The 25,118-nt window shown below is 41.1% G+C and overlaps 1 protein-coding gene across 1 annotated transcript in view; it reads right to left on the bottom strand.

The window, feature by feature from the left end:
* The window catches only part of LOC146511953 (uncharacterized), a 329,039-nt gene that overhangs the window by 188,895 nt on the left and 115,026 nt on the right, over nt 1–25,118 (bottom strand). The window contains exons 11-16 of the mRNA XM_085171640.1: nt 23,934–24,107; nt 20,385–20,558; nt 18,108–18,281; nt 13,912–14,088; nt 10,964–11,140; nt 2,341–2,517 (exon numbers count right to left, since the gene is read on the bottom strand). Of these exons, the coding sequence (XP_085027766.1) occupies nt 2,341–2,517; nt 10,964–11,140; nt 13,912–14,088; nt 18,108–18,281; nt 20,385–20,558; nt 23,934–24,107 (1,053 nt within the window). The remainder of the gene's footprint in view (nt 1–2,340; nt 2,518–10,963; nt 11,141–13,911; nt 14,089–18,107; nt 18,282–20,384; nt 20,559–23,933; nt 24,108–25,118) is intronic.

Below are 25,118 nucleotides of genomic sequence, written 5' to 3'. Positions count from 1 at the left end.
GGCTGTGAGACCAGTGCCCAGGGAGCGTCTACAAAGTGCAACACTGAAAGAACATCACACACTCATTTGCTTCCATCACACAAACTTCTACTATCATTATTGTCACCAAACTCTGTGGATCATTTATTGCAAATTCAAATGGGATCAAATGGTCAGACAAAAGAGGGTTATGAGGAAATATGATGAAATGTTGTGTATTAGCAAGTTATTGAATCATTTTCCTCAGAAACCAAACAAAATGATTGACAAACATGTTTTTTACAAACTCAGTGTTGGACTTGGATCAGCAGGATAAGCTGATGTTTAAAGGCATTTGAGTCTCGCTGTATGAGAGTCCAGTTATTACTCAATATTTATGGATGATGTTCTTTCAGTGTTGCACTTTGTAGACGCTCCCTGAGCCTCACAGCCAGCTGCACATGGACCAGCTGACATTACCCAGCATTAGAGGCGGCTGTAAAAAATTCATGTTCCCATTTAAATGGTTTTAATTTGAATAAAACGATGTTGATTCATTCAATCCTGAATCGATGTTTAATATAAATGTATTTTGCCAGAATCTCAGCTTAAAGCTCACAAACTATTTCAACAAGCACTGTGCTGCCCTCACGACACGTGACCATGTGAAGCTCGACACCCAGCGAACAAAATAGACGAGATCTCCACACAAGGCTTGCTTTTCTTGATTTTAATGAAGATCTTTTTAAGCCTTTCCTCTCTCAAGGCTTCTCCTTGCTATTTCTTATTTGTAACTGAAATATACAGAAAGTGAAAATAAATTGCTAGCTACTACACATCTTAATGACAAACTTAATGATTAGCCTAGCTTAACACGTGCGTTACATTAGCATCGCAGTTCACTCCAGGTAAACGCATATAAAAGTTGTTTCTGAACACATTAATACTCACAAAGACGAACGTTTCCCAAGGTACAAGCGTGTAGGGCACTCTTAGCGTGTACATGAACTCGTTCACTCTTTTAATACTTCCGAAGCACTTTTCACAGCAACGGAGAAAATACGTCAAAGATATGCGAATGATCAGAGCGCTCACTCGCTCCCATTTCCGCACATACAATACAAAGATCGCTTGTGGTAACCAGGTCTCACTCTGAGCAAAATTCGAACCCAGACATTGTAGCTGTTTTTAGCATGAATTACTTATAATATTTCTTAACTTTGAACTTATTTATCACTTTGCTTATGTAACTTAATCAGACTATGCACTAACTACTGACTTTTAACCAAAAGCCATAACAAGCAGCAAACAGCTAAAACGGTAAATGAGAGCAGCTAAACACACAAAGATGGAAACACAGAGCGTGGATCGTTCACTCGACGGCACGTACACGGACACGCCGTCCGGGCTGAAAGTGGACAGCTCACAGATCCTGAAGCTGCAGGTTTCATCTGTCTCCAACCAAAACTGAGTGAAGCAGCAGCAAAAGAAGATCCAAACTCTGCTTCACGTTTGATAAATATGCTCATGAATTCTCTCTGACTTTGGCTGTTCCTGCCTGCACAGCTCTCTCTCTCAGTGTACTCGAAGAACAGCTTCAAACATCTGTTTCTGCATCATTCACTGTTTATTAGCCACCAGTCTGCTGTTGTGTTCAGTGCTGTCGGCCTCTGACAGTAAAGCCTCATTTCTGCTGTTCCATGGAAACTTTTTAAAATGATGACAGATTACAAACTCTCAACTGTGTCTGTAATCAAACCTGTGTAACTTTGCTTCACTTCAGCAGCATCAGCTCATGTTCACATGTTGATTCATGGTTTGCTTCAGTTTTTGATGGACTGCAGAAGATTTTGAAGGTTATCTGCTATAAAAAGCCAGAAGAGGAAAATCTGCTTCATGTGTTTCTGTTTGATCCTCAGTGACTTTGACACAAAGGCCTCTGCTGTGATGATCACACCTCTGATCAAGTCTCACAGTGTCACAACTGATAAATGATCAGAGTTAGAATATTTCTGACTGTGTGCTGTGTGCCGTGACCTTTGACCTGCTAAAGACAGTCAGCTGTGGATTATTCATTGTTGTGTCTGATACTTAGAACTGTGAGGAAGAAGCTACACAGTTAATCAGGGTCCCCTCTCTCTGAATCAGGAAAGGTGGGCAGGCCGCGTGTGGGCCCGCGGGCCATACGTTGAGTATCACTGTTTGAAATGTGAACATTGTTCTGCTGCAGTCAATGGACTAAACCAGAGAAGAAGAAAACAGACTTTACCATGAAGATCCTCAGTGTGGATCAGTATAATATCAGCCTGATGTCTGCAGTTTAGTGTCAGCACAACTTTCACATCATATTCATCTCAGCACAACTAAAACATGCTGACTGACCTCAGAGTTTCAAGTTTACATCCTGGACTCTCCAGGAAACCACACAGATGCTTCACTCCTGAATCCTGAAGATTGTTGTTGTCACTCAGCTCCAGCTGTCTCAGATGGGAGGGGTTGGACTTCAGTGCTGCTGCCAGATAATCACAGCTGATCTTTGACAAACCACAGAGCGTCAATCTGTATAAACAATGAAAGATGTAAGTTTATTAGACAAAGTGCTTGAAATCATTCAGTGTTTCATCATCTGTTCAGAGCTGAAGAAGGTTCAATTCAATTCAATTCAGTTCAATTTTATTTATATAGCGCCAAATCACAACAAAAGTCGCCTCAAGGCGCTTCATAAATACAGAGTGCCAATAGAAAATTGTATTTGTTTAGTCAGCATAAGCTTTTAATGATATAAGTTTATTTGTGATAGAATGCTGCATGATGATCTTTTCCTTGCTCAGAACTGATTGTTCTTTATGAAAACGTTTTCTGATATTTGTATCTGAATCTTCCCAAAAGCGATAGTAAGAAGTTGAACAAGCAGTTCTGACCTTACACACACACACACACAATCACATATGCACATGCTTAAGTCACTGAACGAATGTTTTTATTTCTCTTGTATAAATAAAGAAAGCAGGACGGTGACAGACCACAAGTCCGTGAGTGTCTCTTACGTGTACGAGCACTCTGTCACTTGTCCTCGCGAGTGAAGACAACTGCAGTGTTTGTGTTTTCTAACTCAGGTGTCTCAGCTGAAGAATTGCAGGGTGATTTTAAGAAATCCCCTCACACAGAAGAAGACCCAACAATCATATGACCCCCTATGAGCAAGCACTTTGGCGACAGTGGGAAGGAAAAACTCCCTTTTAACAGGAAGAAACCTCCGGCAGAACCAGGCTCAGGGAGGGGCGGGGCCATCTGCTGTGATTGGTTGGGGTGAGAGAAGGAAGACAGGATAAAAACATGCTGTGGAAGAGAGACAGAGGTTAATAACAGATATGATTCAATGCAGAGAGGTCTGTTAACACATAGTGAGTGAGAAAGGTGACTGGAAAGGAAAAACGCATCATGGGAATCCCCGGCAGCCTACGTCTATTGCAGCATAGCTAAGGGAGGATTCAGGGTCACCTGGTCCAGCCCTAACTATATGCTTTAGCAAAAAGGAAAGTTTGAAGCCTAATCTTGAAAGTAGAGATAGTGTCTGTCTCCCGAATCTAAACTGGAAGCTGGTTCCACAGAAGAGGGGCCTGAAAACTGAAGGCTCTCCCTCCCATTCTACTTTTAAATACTCTAGGAACAACAAGTAGGCCTGCAGAGCGAGAGCGAAGTGCTCTGATAGGGTGATATGGTACTACAAGGTCATTAAGATAAGATGGGGCCTGATTATTTAAGACCTTGTATGTGAGGAGCAGGATTTTGAATTCTGGATTTAACAGGAAGCCAAAACAGGAGAAATCTGCTCTCTCTTTCTAGTCCCTGTCAGGACTCTTGCTGCAGCATTTTGGATTAACTGAAGGCTTTTCAGTGAGTTTTTTGGACATCCTGATAATAATGAATTGCAGTCGTCCAGCCTGGAAGTAATAAATGCATGAACTAGTTTTTCAGCGTCACTCTGAGACAGGATATTTCTAACTTTAGAGATGTTGCACAAATGGAAGAAAGCAGTCTTACATATTTGTTTAATAAGTGTGTTGAAGGACATGTCCTGGTCAAAAATGACTCCAAGGTTCCTCACAGTGTTACTGGAGGCCAAGGTAATGCCATCCAGAGTAAGAATCTGCTTAGATACCATATTTCTAAGCTTTTCAGCGCCGAGTACAATAACCTCAGTTTGATCTGAATTAAGAAGCAGAAAGTTAGTGGCCATCCAGGTCTTTATGTCTTTAAGACATTCCTGCAGTTTAACTCATTGGTGTGTGTTATCTGGCTTCATGGACAGATAGAGCTGGGTGTCATCTGCATAGCAGTGAAAATGTATGCTATATCTTCTAATGATGCTGCCTAAGGGAAGCATGTATAATGTAAACAGAATTGGTCCTAGCACTGAACCCTGTGGAACTCCATAATTAACCTCAGTGTGTGAAGAGGACTCTCCATTTACATGCACAAACTGGAGTCTATTAGATAGATATGATACAAACCACTGCAGCACAGTACCTGTAATACCTACAGCATGTTCTAATCGCTCTAATAGGATATTAGGGTCGACAGTATCAAACGCTGCACTGAGGTCTAGCAGGACAAGCACAGAGATGAGTCCACTGTCAGAGGCCATAAGAAGATCATTTGTAACCTTCACTAAAGCTGTTTCTGTGCTGTGATGAGCTCTGAAACCTGACTGAAACTCTTCAAATAAACCATTCCTCTGCAGATGATCTGTTAGCTGTTTGACAACTACTCTTTCAAGGATTTTTGATATGAAAGGAAGGTTGGAGATTGGCCTATAATTAGCTAAGACTGCTGGGTCTAGAGAGGCTATTTGAGTAAAGGTTTAACTGCAGCCAGCTTGAAGGCCTGTGGTACATAGCTGATTATTAGAGATAGGTTGATCATATTTAAGATCGAAGAATTAATTAATGGCAGGACTTCTTTGAGCAGTTTTGTAGGAATGGGGTCTAAAAGACACGTTGATGGTTTGGAGGAAGTAATTATTGAAGTTAACTCAGAAAGATCAATTGGAGAAAAAGAGTCTAACTTAACATCAATGGTACTAAGAGTAGCTGTAGATAATATTACATCTGTGGGATGATTATTGGTAATTTTTTCTCGAATGATAAAAGTTTTATTTGTGAAGAAGTTCATGAAGTCATTACTAGTTAACGTTAAAGGGATGGTTGGCTCAAAAGAGCTCTGACTGTTTGTCAGCCTGGCTACAGAGCTGAAGAGAAACCTGGGGTTGTTCTTATTTTCTTCAATCAGTGACGAATAGTAAGATGTTCTGGCTTTGTGGAGGGCTTTCTTATAAAGCAACAAACTATTTCTCCAGGCTAAATGATGATCCTCTAAATTTGTGACACGCCATTTCCTCTCCAGCTTACGAGTCATCTGCTTTAGGCTACGTGTTTGAGAATTATACCACGGAGTCAGGTACTTCTGATTAGAGACCTTAGTTTTCACTGGAGCTACAGTATCCAGAGTCGTATGTAGTGAGGAGGTAAAATTATTAACAAGATAATCGACCTCTGTTGGGGTAGCGTTCAGATAGCTGCTCTGCTCTGTGTTGGTACAGGGCATTGACGATGATAACAGTGGCTGGATTATATTCTTAAACTTAGTTACAGCGCTTTCAGAAAGACATCTACTGTGATAAAGTTTCAAGTTTCAAGTTTTATTGTCATATGCAAGTTAGCACAGGGTCAACATTGCAATGAAATGTGTTTGACGAGCAGCAGTCACTCAGCAGCATGATACAGTACAGAAAATATAATAAAATATAATAAAATAAAATATAAAAATATAAAAATAGTAAGGAGCTAAATATTAGAGAGACATGGTAAAAGAGAAAAGATGACTAAATATGTATCTATAAATATAAATATATGTACACTAGTGATTAAATAAGAAAATCTTGAAAAGAAATATGACGGGAGGGCAGATGGGATATTGCACAGGAATGAGCAGCAGAAAATTACAGTATTGCACTTTAAATATAAATATCAATGACAATAAAGTGAAGTGACCAGTGCAGATTAAACAGAGTACTTGTGAAGCTACAGGGTAGCTTCTGAGTGCTGTGTTGTGTGTGTTTAAGTGTTGTGGTTGAGGTGTCGTACGGCTTGGTGGTAAAAACTGTTTTTAAGTCTTGTAGTCCGAGCAGACAGACTCCTGTAACGTCTGCCAGATGGTAACAAGGAGAACAGCTGATGTGCTGGGTGGCTGTGGTCCTTGATGATGCTGTGTGCTTTACGGAGGCATCGCTGGAGGTAAATGTCCTGAATGGCAGGAAGCCTCGTGCCAGTGATGTGCTCTGCTGCCTTCACCACCCTCTGTAGTGCTTTACGGCTGCTGGCAGAGCAGCTTCCGTACCAAACTGTGATGCAGCTCGTCAGCAAGCTCTCAATTGCACACCTGTAAAAATTTGAGGTGATGTTGGCGTTCATGCTAAACTTCCTCAGCCTCCTCAGGAAGTAAAGCCGCTGGCGAGCTTTCCTGATAGCAGTGTCTGTGTGAAGGGTCCAGGTGAAGTCCTCGGTGATGTTGACTCCAAGGAACTTGAAGCTGCGGACCCTTTCGACCTTGACACCGTTGATGTGGATGGGCTGGTGTTCTCTGACTGGTCGTTTCCGGTAGTCCACTATCATCTCTCTAGTTTTGCTGATGTTGAGAGTCAGGTCTACTCTCCACTGCTGTGTAATCAATTATTGTAAATGTAAATGTTATCAGGAAATGATCAGACAGGAGAGGGTTTTCAGGAAACACTGTTAAATGTTCAGTTTCTATGCCATATGTTAAAACAAGATCTAGAGTGTGATTAAAGTGGTGGGTGGGTTCTTTTACATTTTGAGAGAAACCAATTGAGTCTAACAACAGATTAAATGCCATGTTGAGGCTGTCATTTTTAGCATCTACATGGATGTTAAAAATCACCCACAATAATTATTTTATCTAAGCTCAGAACTAAATCAGATAAAAAGTCTGAGAAATCAGACAAACTCTGTGTAAGGCCCAGGTGGATGATAGATGATAACAAGTAAGACTGGTTTCTGAGTTTCACAGCTGGGGTGGACAATGTTAAGCATCAGGCTTTCAAATGAATTAAAAGTCTGCCTGGGTCTTTGGTTGATTAATAGGCTGGTGTGAAAAATTGCTGCCACACCTCCCCCTCGGCCTGTGCTTCGCGATTTCTGGTAGTTAGAATGACTCGGGGGTGTTGATTCATTTAAACTAACATAATCATCCTGCTGCAACCAGGTTTCTGTAAGGCAGAGTAAATCAATTTGTTGATCAATTATTAAGTCATGTACTAACAGAGACTTGGAGGAGAGAGACATAATATTTAATCATCCACATTTCACTGTTTTACTCTGTGGTTCAGATGTGGATACTGTATTGTTCTTTCTTTGTAATTGTTTATGTTTAAGTTGTTTGTTGCTGGTTTTTAGTTTGTTTTTTGTCTTTTTGGAAGCTGACACAGTCTCTATGGAGATGGGTTTTTGGGGGGTAGCAGGAGGAGAGAAGCTGCAGAGAGGCGTGTAAGACTGCAACTCTGCTTCCTGGTCCCAACTCTGGATAGTCATATTTTGGGGGGTTTAATAAATTTGTCCATATTTCTAGAAATGCGAGCTGCTCCATCCAAAGTGGGATGGATGCCGTCTCTCCTAACAAGACCAGGTTTCCTCCAGAAGGTTTGCCAATTATCTATGAAGCCCACATCGTTTCTGGGACACCACTCAGATAGCCAGCAATTTAAGGAGAACATGCGGCTTAACATGTCACTGCTGGTCTGATTGGGGAGGGGACCAGAGAAAACCACAGAGTCCCACATTGTTTTGGCAAAGTTGCACACCGATTCAATATTGATTTTAGTGACCTCTGATTGGCGTAACCGGGTGTCATTACTGCCGACGAGAATTATGATTTTATTGAATTTACGTTTACCCTTAGCCAGCAGTTTTAAATTTCCTTCAACGTTGCCTGCTCTGGCCCCTGGAAGACAATTGACTATGGTTGCCGGTGTCTCTAGCTTCACATGTCTGAGAACAGAATCACCAATTACCAAAGTTTGACCCCCGGCGGGTGTGTCGCCGAGTAGGGAAAAACGGTTAGACACATTAACGGGTTGGTGGTGTACCTGGGGTTTCTGTTTAGGACTAAACAGAAGGACTTCCCCAGCTGCTTGGGATCTGCCAGGGAACAGCTAGCGGGGCCTACGCTATCTTCGGCTGCACCAGCTACAGGGGCCTGGCTAGCTACGGGTGAATGGAGGGTGCGAAGCAGAGTCTCCAATTCAGTAATCCTGGCCTCCAGAGCTGCAAATATGCTACATTTGTTACAGATATCATTACTGCTAAAGGAGGCCGAGGAGTAACTAAACATCTGACACAATGAGCAAGAAAGTGCAGGAGGGACAGGTGAAGTAGTATGGTGCTAACGAGTCGGCTACGAGCTAAGCTAAGCCAGCGAAACAGTACAGAGACAGTGAGTGAATACTTTGGCTATAAATTAGGTAGTGAGTACACAGAAAGTTCGGATGAAGCACGTGAAGATTATACTCTGAAAAAAGAATGTATTTAAAAGTTGTTAATTAAATTGCTAAGCAAATAAGCTACTCAGAAACACCACTGTGTTTGAGCAGGAACAGGAAGAGATACTCTATCGCAGAGCGAGCGAACACCAAGTGACAGCGCCACCAAGAGTCAGAATGTAGAAGTTTAGAAAATGGAAACTCCAAACAGCTGAAGCCAACAGGAAGCAGCTTCAAACAGGAAACTGTGCAGAGTTTCAGACTATATGTCCTGATGCAGCCAGTTGGATTTTGGAGATTTGAATCTCTGTTCTGTGACTAAGTCCTTGAATCATTTCTTCCAGTTGGTCCAACAAGACAGACTAAGTATTGGACATGTGTTGTGGCTCCATTAGGGGAGCTTCTAAATGTGATGTGATGGCCCCTCTGGGTCTGTCAGGTCACAGCACTGAAGAGAGCTCAAACTGGGCACACAGTTGTTCCAGTCTGGACCAAAGACTCTATACTGGGACTGAGGGACTGCTTTGACTGCACCCACTGGGACTTTTTAAAGGCTCATGTTCTCACTTAGATCATCGATTTCTACTGACATTTCTTTCTGGGAAAATGGGGATTACTTTGGAAACAGGAAGTATTTTCCCCAATAAGCAGCCCTGGATTAGTAAATCACTCCAACATGTTCTCAGGCAGAAGAAGCTGTCTTGTTATGAGGGAGAGAAGAAAAAGATTGAGGCACAGAAACTTGTTGAAAGAGAGATAAAGCAGCTAAAATCAGGTGTAAAAGTAAAGCTGAGGATGAGCTGAATAAAGGACACTCAAGGCTGGCTTGGAAAGGAATGAAGTCCATGGTGGGGATGCAGAACAAGGAGCAAAGATGAATGTGATGCTGAATCAGCAGAAGACTTGGACTCATTTGATTCCAGCTTTGATATCATTGATTTCAATGAAGAGCTTTGTGATTGTAGCAAAGGGCTGGTAGCTCTGAGAGTCCCACTGATGAGGTGTCTGTGTGGAAATCTCTTAGTGGGACCAAAGAGAGAAAAAGCCCTGGTCCTGATGCTGTGGGAGGGAAATGATTGAAGTGTGCTGTGAGGAACTGACTGGGAGATTTTCACACATTTTCCAGTCCTCCTTGAAACAACAGGAAGTTCCCAGCATATGGAAACAAAGGTTAAGTGTCCTATGGCACTCAGTGATGATGGTGCTGTGGCCCCACCACCTCCACCACTTTGTAAAGGAACTAACTGTAATCTGAAGCTTCAAATGGAACTAAGACTTCCTCCACTAGGTGGCAGTGTCTGATGAGAAAGTGTTAGTGGAGCTGGCCTGGAGTCAGAAACAGGAAGATGCAGGATTTGGGCTGAAATGGGGAAAGTGGTTCGCACTAGTGCCTTAAAGCAAGAAGGTTGTAGGTTGAAGCTTGTTGGCCTTTCTGTGGAGGTTGGATGTTCTCCCACAGTCCAATGAAATGCTGCTTAGGTTCATTGGTGCTTCTAAATTGGCTGTAGGTGTGGATGTGAGAGAGTGCTTCTCTGCCTCTCTCTGTTGGCCCTGTGATGGACTGCTCACCTGTGCAGGTGGACCACGCCTCTTGCCCTATGACAGCTAGAGCACAGGCTGCAGCCCTGTGAGCCTAAGCTGAATAAACAGTTAGCAAAAATGATCCATAGATGGCCTGAAATTCCCCAGTTAGCAGTTTGGTAGATAGCTATGACATGCTAATCCCATCCAGCAGCTGTATTCTACCTGTAAGCTGATCCCTGCTGAGCCAAAGCACTTTTTCATATACAAATTACAACCTTTAATAGAAACCTATTGGTCAGCATCTTATTAGCCTGCTGTTAGCTTCATTCCACAGAAAACTGAGAGAAACTAACAGAGTTGATAAAGAATAAAGAGAAATGTGCTGATTTAAAGCCTTTGAAGTGCTTCAGATGATCTCTGTCCACTTCTGTCCACTCATTCATTCATGTAAGCTTTCTAATGCAGCTTTGATCTCCACAGTCTGCTTCATGAAACTCATTCTAACCCTGAATGTCAGAGTGTTCCTCCTTCTCTTTCCCATCATTCATGCTGGCAGTGGAGGAGATTTGGATGTTGGACTGTGTTTTGGATGATGTGTGTATGTTTGTGTTGGACTGCTGTCTGTAAAGCAAACGCACATTTTGCTTTGGATTTCAGTGTCACACAGACTTTAAGGTGGAATGAAGAGTTGGAGAGTTTCACAGTGAATCATCCAGTGGAGGATTTTTCTTCTTCTTTGAAGGTTTGAAATGTGAACATTGTTCTGCTGCAGTCAATGGATTAAACCAGAGAAGAAGAAAACAGACTTTACCATGAAGATCCTCAGTGTGGATCAGTATAATATCAGCCTGATGTCTGCAGTTTAGTGTCAGCACAACTTTCACATCATATTCATCTCAGCACAACTAAAACATGCTGACTGACCTCAGAGTTTCAAGTTTACATCCTGGACTCTCCAGGAAACCACACAGATGCTTCACTCCTGGATCCTGCAGGTTGTCGTTCCAGCTCAGGTCCAGCTCTCTCAGATGGGAGGGGTTGGACTTCAGTGCTGCTGCCAGATAATCACAGCTGATCTCTGACAAACCACAGCGCTCCAATCTGTATAAAGAATGAAAGATGTAAGTTTATTAGACAAAGTGCTTGAAATCATTCAGTGTTTCATCATCTGTTCAGAGCTGAAGAAGGTTCAGAATGTAGAAGTTTAGAAAATGGAAACTCCAAACAGCTGAAGCCAACAGGAAGCAGCTTCAAATAAACACAACAAGAGAAAAAACTCTGAATCTTTCACATTAAAGTCGTACATTTCTCATAAAAACAGGACAAAGACTTGAAAACGTCGTGTTTTTCCTTCCATGAACCACATGGCTTCACTTTTAAAGGTGAAGTGTGAAAGAAATGGACATATTTGAAGTCCAACACCTTTTTCCAGTCACATTATTAAAGCAGACAAACTACAAGCTCATTTTCATTCCAACAAGTCATCTTCTGACCTGGACTAACAACACTGGTCTCTATGTGCAGCTGGCTGTGAGACCAGTGCTCAGGGAGCGTCTACAAAGTGCAACACTGAAAGAACATCACACACTCATTTGCTTCCATCACACAAACATCTACTGTCATTATTGTCACCAAACTCTGTGGATCCTTTATTGCAAATTCAAATGGGATCAAATGGTCAGACAAAAGAGGGTTATGAGGAAATATGATGAAATGTTGTATATTAGCAGCAAGTTATTGAATCATTTTCCTCAGAAACCAAACAAAATGATTGACAAACATGTTTTTACAAACTCAGTGTTGGACTTGGATCAGCAGGATAAGCTGATGTTTAAAGGCATTTGAATCTCGCTGTATGAGAGTCCAGTTATTACTCAATATTTATGGATGATATTCTTTCAGTGTTGCACTTTGTAGATGCTCCCTGAGCCTCACAGCCAGCTGCACATGGACCAGCTGACATTACCCAGCATTAGAGGCGGCTGTAAAAAATTCATGTTCCCATTTAAATGGTTTTAATTTGAATAAAACGATGTTGATTCATTCAATCCTGAATCGATGTTTAATATAAATGTATTTTGCCAGAATCTCAGCTTAAAGCTCACAAACTATTTCAACAAGCACTGTGCTGCCTTCACGACACGTGACCATGTGAAGCTCAACACCCAGCGAACAAAATAGACGAGATCTCCACACAAGGCTTGCTTTTCTTGATTTTAATGAAGATCTTTTTAAGCCTTTCCTCTCTCAAGGCTTCTCCTTGCTATTTCTTATTTGTAACTGAAATATACAGAAAGTGAAAATAAATTGCTAGCTACTACACATCTTAATGACAAACTTAATGATTAGCCTAGCTTAACACGTGCGTTAAATTAGCATCGCAGGTCATTCCAGGTAAACACATATAAAGGTTGTTTCTGAACACATTAATACTCACAAAGACGAACGTTTCCCAAGGTACAAGCGTGTAGGGCACTCTTAGCGTGTACATGAACTCGTTCACTCTTTTAATACTTCCGAAGCACTTTTCAGAGCATTAACAGAGAAAATACGTCAAAGATATGCGAATGATCAGAGTGATCACTCGCTCCTATTTCTGCACATACAATACAAGGATCGCTTGTGGTAACGAGGTCTCACTCTGAGCAAAATTCGAACCCAGACATTGTAGCTGTTTTTAGCATGAATTACTTATAATATTTCTTAACTTTGAACTTATTTATCACTTTGCTTATGTAACTTAATCAGACTATGCACTAACTACTGACTTTTAACCAAAAGCCATAACAAGCAGCAAACAGCTAAAACAGTAAATGAGAGCAGCTAAACACACAAAGATGGAAACACAGAGCGTGGATCGTTCACTCGACGGCACGTACACGGACACGCCGTCCGGGCTGAAAGTGGACAGCTCACAGATCCTGAAGCTGCAGGTTTCATCTGTCTCCAACCAAAACTGAGTGAAGCAGCAGCAAAAGAAGATCCAAACTCTGCTTCACGTTTGATAAATATGCTCATGAATTCTCTCTGACTTTGGCTGTTCCTGCCTGCACAGCTCTCTCTCTCTCAGTGTACTCCAAGAACAGCTTCAAACATCTGTTTCTGCATCATTCACTGTTTATTAGCCACCAGTCTGCTGTTGTGTTCAGTGCTGTCGGCCTCTGACAGTAAAGCCTCATTTCTGCTGTTCCATGGAAACTTTTTAAAATGATGACAGATTACAAACTCTCAGCTGTGTCTGTAATCAAACCTCTGTAACTTTGCTTCACTTCAGCAGCATCAGCTCATGTTCACATGTTGATTCATGGTTTGCTTCAGTTTTTGATGGACTGCAGAAGATTTTGAAGGTTATCTGCTATAAAAAGCCAGAAGAGGAAAATCTGCTTCATGTGTTTCTGTTTGATCCTCAGTGACTTTGACACAAAGGCCTCTGCTGTGATGATCACACCTCTGATCAAGTCTCACAGTGTCACAACTGATAAATGATCAGAGTTAGAATATTTCTGACTGTGTGCTATGTGCCGTGACCTTTGACCTGCTAAAGACAGTCAGCTGTGGATTATTCATTGTTGTGTCTGATACTTAGAACTGTGAGGAAGAAGCTACACAGTTAATCGGGGTCCCCTCTCTCTGAATCAGGAAAGGTGGGCAGGCCGCGTGTGGGCCGCGGGCCATACGTTGAGTATCACTGTTTGAAATGTGAACATTGTTCTGCTGCAGTCAATGGACTAAACCAGAGAAGAAGAAAACAGACTTTACCATGAAGATCCTCAGTGTGGATCAGTATAATATCAGCCTGATGTCTGCAGTTTAGTGTCAGCACAACTTTCACATCATATTCATCTCAGCACAACTAAAACATGCTGACTGACCCCAGAGTTTCAAGTTTACATCCTGGACTCTCCAGGAAACCACACAGATGCTTCACTCCTGGATCCTGCAGGTTGTAGTTTTCTCTCAGGTCCAGCTCTCTCAGATGGGAGGGGTTGGACTTCAGTGCTGCTGCCAGATAATCACAGCTGATCTTTGACAAACCACAGTGCTCCAATCTGTATAAAGAATGAAAGATGTAAGTTGATAGGTTTGTAGCTTAAACCTATTCGCTGGAACGTTGAAGACAATATAATTACACAGCAAAGCAAGACACGAAGTAGGCAAAGTTCTTCATGTTACTCATGCATGAGGGAGACCTGCCTGGAGCCAAGTGTCGTCCCACCACTTGACCCCCGTCAGACTCTCAGCCAGGTTCCCCATAGCACTCCTTTTATTGTGGTTACATGAATATGCATAGGGTCATTAACATATAACATCTTACATAGGTAAACATGCGAACAAAGGATTGTGTGTGTGTGTGTGTGTGTGTGTGTGTGTGTGTGGGGTCAGAGCGTGACCCCATAAAGACTTCCCTAAACCTACTGGTCTGGAAAGTCCAGCAGTTCACATAAACAAAAGGCACTTAGCCTAAAACAGATATAGCCACGTTTATCCTACCATAAAACAATAAAACAATGTACGAACTTTCTCATGCTCCCAGGATGTAGGTGTGGATTCCAGAACACTCTGGAATGCACACCAAGCCTTTGCAGCCTGCTAAAGATCACACATCCTATCACTACACAATTAATTAAACACCTCTAAGCATATATAAGTAGATATTTCTGAGCATAAATGACAATCAACAATACAAAACCTAACATAAGTTTATTAGACAAAGTGCTTGAAATCATTCAGTGTTTCATCATCTGTTCAGAGCTGAAGAAGGTTCATAATGTAGAAGTTTAGAAAATGGAAACTCCAAACAGCTGAAGCCAACAGGAAGCAGCTTCAAACAAACACAACAAGAGAAAAAACTCTGAATGTTTCACATTAAAGTCGTACATTTCTCATAAAAACAGGACATAGACTTGAAAAAGTCGTGTTTTTCCTTCCAGGAACCACATGGCTTCACTTTTAAAGGTGAAGTGTGAAAGAAAGGGACATATTTGAAGTCCAACACCTTTTTCCAGTCACATGATTAAAGCAGACAAACTACAAGCTCATTTTCATTCCAACAAGTCATCTTCTGACCTGGACTAACAACACTGGTCTCTATGTGCAGCTGGCTGTGAGACCAGTGCTCAGGGAGCGTCTACAAAGTGCAACACTGAAAGAACATCACACACTCATTTGCTTCCATCACACAAACATCTACTGTCATTATTGTCACCAAACTCTGTGGATCCTTTATTGCAAATTCAAATGGGATCAAATGGTCTGACAAAAGAGGGTTATGAGGAAATATGATGAAATGTTGTATATTAGCAGCAAGTTATTGAATCATTTTCCTCAGAAACCAAACAAAATGATTGACAAACATGTTTTTACAAACTCAGTGTTGGACTTGGATCAGCAGGATAAGCTGATGTTTAAAGGCATTTGAGTCTCGCTGTATGAGAGTCCAGTTATTACTCAATATTTATGGATGATGTTCTTTCAGTGTTGCACTTTGTAGACGCTCCCTGAGCCTCACAGCCAGCTGCACATGGACCAGCTGCACATGGACCAGCTGACATTACCCAGCATTAGAGGCGGATGTAAAAAATTCATGTTCCCATTTAAATGGTTTTTAATTTGAATAAAACGATGTTGATTCATTCAATCCTGAATCGATGTTTAATATAAATGTATTTTGCCAGAATCTCAGCTTAAAGCTCACAAACTATTTCAACAAGCACTGTGCTGCCCTCACGACACGTGACCATGTGAAGCTCGACACCCAGCGAACAAAATAGACGAGATCTCCACACAAGGCTTGCTTTTCTTGATGTTAATGAAGATCTTTTTAAGCCTTTCCTCTCTCAAGGCTTCTCCTTGCTATTTCTTATTTGTAACTGAAATATACAGAAAGTGAAAATAAATTGCTAGCTACTACACATCTTATTGACATACTTAATGATTAGCCTAGCTTAACACGTGCGTTACATTAGCATCGCAGTTCACTCCAGGTAAACACATATAAAAGTTGTTTCTGAACACATTAATACTCACAAAGACTAGTTAGTGATGCGTCCATTAGGCGCCTGCAGGTTGTGCAAAATGCTGCAGCACGTCTTTTAACTGGAACAAAAAAGTCTGAGCACATTACCCCAATTTTAATTTCACTCCACTGGCTACCTGTACATTTTAGGATTGTTTTTAAAATTCTCTTATTTGCTTTTAAATCTCTTAATTGCCTGGTCCCCCCTACCTCTCGGAGCTACTAGAACCATATACACCTGCCCGTTCCCTTAGGTCCGCCAATCAGCAGCTCCTTAAGGTACCAAAAACTAAGTTTAAATTTAAAGGTGATCGTGCTTTTGCTGTAGTTGCTCCAAAGTTGTGGAATGATCTACCTTTGCATGTTAGGCAGGTTTCTTCTCTTTCTGAATTTAAAAGTCTTCTTAAAACATATTTATTCGCTGAAGCCTTTGGCATTGATTAGAGGGGTTGACTCTATTTATTTATTTGTTTTAACATGTTTCAATTTATTTTAGTTTTTTATTTTATCTTATCTTATCTCATTTTAATTTTTATGTACTTATGCTATTAGCATGTACAGCACTTTGTGAACTCTGGTTTTATGTTAAAGTGCTTTTTAAATAAAGGTGGTATGGTAAAGACGAACGTTTCCCAAGGTACAAGCGTGTAGGGCACTCTTAGCGTGTACATGAACTCGTTCACTCTTTTAATACTTCCGAAGCACTTTTCACAGCATTAACGGCGAAAATACGTCAAAGATATGCGAATGATCAGAGCGCTCACTCGCTCCTATTTCTGCACATACAATACAAAGATATCTTGTGGTAACCAGGTCTCACTCTGAGCAAAATTCGAACCCAGACATTGTAGCTGTTTTTAGCATGAATTACTTATAATATTTCTTAACTTTGAACTTATTTATCACTTTGCTTATGTAACTTAATCAGACTATGCACTAACTACTGACTTTTAACCAAAAGCCATAACAAGCAGCAAACAGCTACAACAGTAAATGAGAGCAGCTAAACACACAAAGATGGAAACACAGAGCGTGGATCGTTCACTCGACGGCACGTACACGGACACGCCGTCGGCGCTGAAAGTGGACAGCTCACAGATCCTGAAGCTGCAGGTTTCATCTGTCTCCAACCAAAACTGAGTGAAGCAGCAGCAAAAGAAGATCCAAACTCTGCTTCACGTTTGATAAATATGCTCATGAATTCTCTCTGACTTTGGCTGTTCCTGCCTGCACAGCTCTCTCTCTCTCAGTGTACTCCAAGAACAGCTTCAAACATCTGTTTCTGCATCATTCACTGTTTATTAGCCACCAGTCTGCTGTTGTGTTCAGTGCTGTCGGCCTCTGACAGTAAAGCCTCATTTCTGCTGTTCCATGGAAACTTTTTAAAATGATGACAGATTACAAACTCTCAGCTGTGTCTGTAATCAAACCTCTGTAACTTTGCTTCACTTCAGCAGCATCAGCTCATGTTCACATGTTGATTCATGGTTTGCTTCAGTTTTTGATGGACTGCAGAAGATTTTGAAGGTTATCTGCTATAAAAAGCCAGAAGAGGAAAATCTGCTTCATGTGTTTCTGTTTGATCCTCAGTGACTTTGACACAAAGGCCTCTGCTGTGATGATCACACCTCTGATCAAGTCTCACAGTGTCACAACTGATAAATGATCAGAGTTAGAATATTTCTGACTGTGTGCTATGTGCCGTGACCTTTGACCTGCTAAAGACAGTCAGCTGTGGATTATTCATTGTTGTGTCTGATACTTAGAACTGTGAGGAAGAAGCTACACAGTTAATCAGGGTCCCCTCTCTCTGAATCAGGAAAGGTGGGCAGGCCGCGTGTGGGCCGCGGGCTATACGTTGAGTCTCACTGTTTGAAATGTGAACATTGTTCTGCTGCAGTCAATGGACTAAACCAGAGAAGAAGAAAAAAGACTTTACCATGAAGATCCTCAGTGTGGATCAGTATAATATCAGCCTGATGTCTGCAGTTTAGTGTCAGCACAACTTTCACATCATATTCATCTCAGCACAACTAAAACATGCTGACTGACCTCAGAGTTTCAAGTTTACATCCTGGACTCTCCAGGAAACCACACAGATGCTTCACTCCTGGATCCAGCAGGTAGTTGTATTTCAGGTCCAGCTGTCTCAGATGGGAGGGGTTGGACTTCAGTGCTGCTGCCAGATAATCACAGCTGATCTCTGACAAACCACAGCTCCGCAATCTGTATAAAGAATGAAAGATGTAAGTTTATTAGACAAAGTGCTTGAAATCATTCAGTGTTTCATCATCTGCTCAGAGCTGAAGAAGGTTCAGAATGTAGAAGTTTAGAAAATGGAAACTCCAAACAGCTGAAGCCAACAGGAAGCAGCTTCAAACAAACACAACAAGAGAAAAAACTGAATGTTTCACATTAAAGTTGTACAATTCTCATAAAAACAGGACATAGACTTGAAAAATTCGTGTTTTTCCTTCCAGGAACCACATGGCTTCACTTTTAAAGGTGAAGTGTGAAAGAAATGGACATATTTGAAGTCCAACACCTTTTTCCAGTCACATGATTAAAGCAGACAAACTACAAGCTCATTTTCATTCCAACAAGTCATCTTCTGACCTGGACTAACAACACTGGTCTCTATGTGCAGCTGGCTGTGAGACCAGTGCTCAGGGAGCGTCTACAAAGTGCAACACTGAAAGAACATCACACACTCATTTGCTTCCATCACACAAACATCTACTGTCATTATTGTCACCAAACTCTGTGGATCCTTTATTGCAAATTCAAATGGGATCAAATGGTCTGACAAAAGAGGGTTATGAGGAAATATGATGAAATGTTGTATATTAGCAGCAAGTTATTGAATCATTTTCCTCAGAAACCAAACAAACAAAATGATTGACAAACATGTTTTTACAAACTCAGTGTTGGACTTGGATCAGCAGGATAAGCTGATGTTTAAAGGCATTTGAGTCTCGCTGTATGAGAGTCCAGTTATTACTCAATATTTATGGATGATGTTCTTTCAGTGTTGCACTTTGTAGACGCTCCCTGAGCCTCACAGCCAGCTGCACATGGACCAGCTGACATTACCCAGCATTAATGGCGGCTGTAAAAAATTCATGTTCCCATTTAAATGGTTTTAATTTGAATAAAACGATGTTGATTCATTCAATCCTGAATCGATGTTTAATATAAATGTATTTTGCCAGAATCTCAGGTCAAAGCTCACAAACTATTTCAACAAGCAGCAAACAGCTAAAACAGTGAATGAGAGCAGCTAAACACACAAAGATGGAAACACAGAGCGTGGATCGTTCACTCGACGGCACGTACACGGACACGCCGTCGGGGCTGAAAGTGGACAGCTCACAGATCCTGAAGCTGCAGGTTTCATCTGTCTCCAACCAAAACTGAGTGAAGCAGCAGCAAAAGAAGATCCAAACTCTGCTTCACGTTTGATAAATATGCTCATGAATTCTCTCTGACTTTGGCTGTTCCTGCCTGCACAGCTCTCTCTCTCTCAGTGTACTCGAAGAACAGCTTCAAACATCTGTTTCTGCATCATTCACTGTTTATTAGCCACCAGTCTGCTGTTGTGTTCAGTGCTGTCGGCCTCTGACAGTAAAGCCTCATTTCTGCTGTTCCATGGAAACTTTTTAAAATGATGACAGATTACAAACTCTCAGCTGTGTCTGTAATCAAACCTCTGTAACTTTGCTTCACTTCAGCAGCATCAGCTCATGTTCACATGTTGATTCATGGTTTGCTTCAGTTTTTGATGGACTGCAGAAGATTTTGAAGGTTATCTGCTATAAAAAGCCAGAAGAGGAAAATCTGCTTCATGTGTTTCTGTTTGATCCTCAGTGACTTTGACACAAAGGCCTCTGCTGTGATGATCACACCTCTGATCAAGTCTCACAGTGTCACAACTGATAAATGATCAGAGTTAGAATATTTCTGACTGTGTGCTGTGTGTCGTGACCTTTGACCTGCTAAAGACAGTCAGCTGTGGATTATTCATTGTTGTGTCTGATACTTAGAACTGTGAGGAAGAAGCTACACAGTTAATCAGGGTCCCCTCTCTCTGAATCAGGAAAGGTGGGCAGGCCGCGTGTGGGCCGCGGGCCATACGTTGAGTATCACTGATTGAAATGTGAACATTGTTCTGCTGCAGTCAATGGACTAAACCAGAGAAGAAGAAAACAGACTTTACCATGAAGATCCTCAGTGTGGATCAGTATAATATCAGCCTGATGTCTGCAGTTTAGTGTCAGCACAACTTTCACATCATATTCATCTCAGCACAACTAAAACATGCTGACTGACCTCAGAGTTTCAAGTTTACATCCTGGACTCTCCAGGAAACCACACAGATGCTTCACTCCTGGATCCTCCAGGTCGTTGTTAAACAGGTCCAGCTCTCTCAGATGGGAGGGGTTGGACTTCAGTGCTGCTGCCAGATAATCACAGCTGATCTCTGACAAACCACAGCGCTCCAATCTGTATAAAGAATGAAAGATGTAAGTTTATTAGACAAAGTGCTTGAAATCATTCAGTGTTTCATCATCTGTTCAGAGCTGAAGAAGGTTCAGAATGTAGAAGTTTAGAAAATGGAAACTCCAAACAGCTGAAGCCAACAGGAAGCAGCTTCAAACAAACACAACAAGAGAAAAAACTCTGAATGTTTCACATTAAAGTCGTACATTTCTCATAAAAACAGGACAAAGACTTGAAAAAGTCGTGTTTTTCCTTCCAAGAACCACATGGCTTCACTTTTAAAGGTGAAGTGTGACAGAAATGGACATATTTGAAGTCCAACACCTTTTTCCAGTCACATTATTAAAGCAGACAAACTACAAGCTCATTTTCATTCCAACAAGTCATCTTCTGACCTGGACTAACAACACTGGTCTCTATGTGCAGCTGGCTGTGAGACCAGTGCTCAGGGAGCATCTACAAAGTGCAACACTGAAAGAACATCACACACTCATTTGCTTCCATCACACAAACATCTACTGTCATTATTGTCACCAAACTCTGTGGATCCTTTATTGCAAATTCAAATGGGATCAAATGGTCAGACAAAAGAGGGTTATGAGGAAATATGATGAAATGTTGTGTATTAGCAGCAAGTTATTGAATCATTTTCCTCAGAAACCAAACAAAATGATTGACAAACATGTTTTTACAAACTCAGTGTTGGACTTGGATCAGCAGGATAAGCTGATGTTTAAAGGCATTTGAGTCTCGCTGTATGAGAGTCCAGTTATTACTCAATATTTATGGATGATGTTCTTTCAGTGTTGCACTTTGTAGACGCTCCCTGAGCCTCACAGCCAGCTGCACATGGACCAGCTGACATTACCCAGCATTAGAGGCAGATGTAAAAAATTCATGTTCCCATTTAAATGTTTTAATTTGAATAAAACGATGTTGATTCATTCAATCCTGAATCTATGTTTAATATAAATGTATTTTGCCAGAATCTCAGCTTAAAGCTCACAAACTATTTCAACAAGCACTGTGCTGCCCTCACGACACGTGACCATGTGAAGCTCGACACCCAGTGAACAAAATAGACGAGATCTCCACACAAGGCTTGCTTTTCTTGATTTTAATGAAGATCTTTTTAAGCCTTTCCTCTCTCAAGGCTTCTCCTTGCTATTTCTTATTTGTAACTGAAATATACAGAAAGTGAAAATAAATTGCTAGCTACTACACATCTTAATGACAAACTTAATGATTAGCCTAGCTTAACACGTGCGTTACATTAGCATCGCAGTTCACTCCAGGTAAACACATATAAAAGTTGTTTCTGAACACATTAATACTCACAAAGACTAGTTAGTGATGCGTCCATTAGGCGCCTGCAGGTTGTGCAAAATGCTGCAGCACGTCTTTTAACTGGAACAAAAAAGTCTGAGCACATTACCCCAATTTTAATTTCACTCCACTGGCTACCTGTACATTTTAGGATTGTTTTTAAAATTCTCTTATTTGCTTTTAAATCTCTTAATTGCCTGGCCCCCCCTACCTCTTGGAGCTACTAGAACCATATACACCTGCCCGTTCCCTTAGGTCCGCCAATCAGCAGCTCCTTAAGGTACCAAAAACTAAGTTTAAATTTAAAGGTGATCGTGCTTTTGCTGTAGTTGCTCCAAAGTTGTGGAATGATCTACCTTTGCATGTTAGGCAGGTTTCTTCTCTTTCTGAATTTAAAAGTCTTCTTAAAACATATTTATTCGCTGAAGCCTTTGGCATTGATTAGAGGGGTTGACTCTATTTATTTATTTGTTTTAACATGTTTCAATTTATTTTAGTTTTTTATTTTATCTTATCTTATCTCATTTTAATTTTTATGTACTTATGCTATTAGCATGTACAGCACTTTGTGAACTCTGGTTTTATGTTAAAGTGCTTTTTAAATAAAGGTGGTATGGTAAAGACGAACGTTTCCCAAGGTACAAGCGTGTAGGGCACTCTTAGCGTGTACATGAACTCGTTCACTCTTTTAATACTTCCGAAGCACTTTTCACAGCATTAACGGAGAAAATACGTCAAAGATATGCGAATGATCAGAGCGCTCACTCGCTCCTATTACTGCACATACAATACAAAGATCGCTTGTGGTAACGAGGTCTCACTCTGAGCAAATTTCGAACCCAGACATTGTAGCTGCTTTTAGCATGAATTACTTATAATATTTCTTAACTTTGAACTTATTTATCACTTTGCTTATGTAACTTAATCAGACTATGCACTAACTACTGACTTTTAACCAAAAGCATAAAAAGCAGCAAACAGCTAAAACAGTAAATGAGAGCAGCTAAACACACAAAGATGGAAACACAGAGCGTGGATGGTTCACTCGACGGCACGTACACGGACACGCCGTCGGGGCTGAAAGTGGACAGCTCACAGATCCTGAAGCTGCAGGTTTCATCTGTCTCCAACCAAAACTGAGTGAAGCAGCAGCAAAAGAAGATCCAAACTCTGCTTCACGTTTGATAAATATGCTCATGAATTCTCTCTGACTTTGGCTGTTCCTGCCTGCACAGCTCTCTCTCTCTCAGTGTACTCCAAGAACAGCTTCAAACATCTGTTTCTGCATCATTCACTGTTTATTAGCCACCAGTCTGCTGTTGTGTTCAGTGCTGTCGGCCTCTGACAGTAAAGCCTCATTTCTGCTGTTCCATGGAAACTTTTTAAAATGATGACAGATTACAAACTCTCAGCTGTGTCTGTAATCAAACCTCTGTAACTTTGCTTCACTTCAGCAGCATCAGCTCATGTTCACATGTTGATTCATGGTTTGCTTCAGTTTTTGATGGACTGCAGAAGATTTTGAAGGTTATCTGCTATAAAAAGCCAGAAGAGGAAAATCTGCTTCATGTGTTTCTGTTTGATCCTCAGTGACTTTGACACAAAGGCCTCTGCTGTGATGATCACACCTCTGATCAAGTCTCACAGTGTCACAACTGATAAATGATCAGAGTTAGAATATTTCTGACTGTCTGCTGTGTGCCGTGACCTTTGACCTGCTAAAGACAGTCAGCTGTGGATTATTCATTGTTGTGTCTGATACTTAGAACTGTGAGGAAGAAGCTACACAGTTAATCAGGGTCCCCTCTCTCTGAATCAGGAAAGGTGGGCAGGCCGCGTGTGGGCCGCGGGCCATACGTTTAGTCTCACTGTTTGAAATGTGAACATTGTTCTGCTGCAGTCAATGGACTAAACCAGAGAAGAAGAAAAAAGACTTTACCATGAAGATCCTCAGTGTGGATCAGTATAATATCAGCCTGATGTCTGCAGTTTAGTGTCAGCACAACTTTCACATCATATTCATCTCAGCACAACTAAAACATGCTGACTGACCCCAGAGTTTCAAGTTTACATCCTGGACTCTCCAGGAAACCACACAGATGCTTCACTCCTGGATCCAGCAGGTAGTTGTATTTCAGGTCCAGCTGTCTCAGATGGGAGGGGTTGGACTTCAGTGCTGCTGCCAGATAATCACAGCTGATCTCTGACAAACCACAGCTCTCCAATCTGTATAAAGAATGAAAGATGTAAGTTTATTAGACAAAGTGCTTGAAATCATTCAGTGTTTCATCATCTGTTCAGAGCTGAAGAAGGTTCAGAATGTAGAAGTTTAGAAAATGGAAACTCCAAACAGCTGAAGCCAACAGGAAGCAGCTTCAAACAAACACAACAAGAGAAAAAACTGAATGTTTCACATTAAAGTCGTACATTTCTCATAAAAACAGGACATAGACTTGAAAAAGTCGTGTTTTTCCTTCCAGGAACCACATGGCTTCACTTTTAAAGGTGAAGTGTGACAGAAATGGACATATTTGAAGTCCAACACCTTTTTCCAGTCACATTATTAAAGCAGACAAACTACAAGCTCATTTTCATTCCAACAAGTCATCTTCTGACCTGGACTAACAACACTGGTCTCTATGTGCAGCTGGCTGTGAGACCAGTGCTCAGGGAGCGTCTACAAAGTGCAACACTGAAAGAACATCACACACTCATTTGCTTCCATCACACAAACATCTACTGTCATTATTGTCACCAAACTCTGTGGATCCTTTATTGCAAATTCAAATGGGATCAAATGGTCTGACAAAAGAGGGTTATGAGGAAATATGATGAAATGTTGTATATTAGCAGCAAGTTATTGAATCATTTTCCTCAGAAACCAAACAAAATGATTGACAAACATGTTTTTACAAACTCAGTGTTGGACTTGGATCAGCAGGATAAGCTGATGTTTAAAGGCATTTGAGTCTCGCTGTATGAGAGTCCAGTTATTACTCAATATTTATGGATGATGTTCTTTCAGTGTTGCACTTTGTAGACGCTCCCTGAGCCTCACAGCCAGCTGCACATGGACCAGCTGACATTACCCAGCATTAATGGCGGCTGTAAAAAATTCATGTTCCCATTTAAATGGTTTTAATTTGAATAAAACGATGTTGATTCATTCAATCCTGAATCGATGTTTAATATAAATGTATTTTGCCAGAATCTCAGGTCAAAGCTCACAAACTATTT

This window comes from Neolamprologus multifasciatus, chromosome 9, assembly GCF_963576455.1.
Source record: "Neolamprologus multifasciatus chromosome 9, fNeoMul1.2, whole genome shotgun sequence".
In the NCBI taxonomy this organism is placed as follows: domain Eukaryota; kingdom Metazoa; phylum Chordata; class Actinopteri; order Cichliformes; family Cichlidae; genus Neolamprologus; species Neolamprologus multifasciatus.
This window is presented reverse-complemented; position numbering and strand designations above follow the sequence as displayed.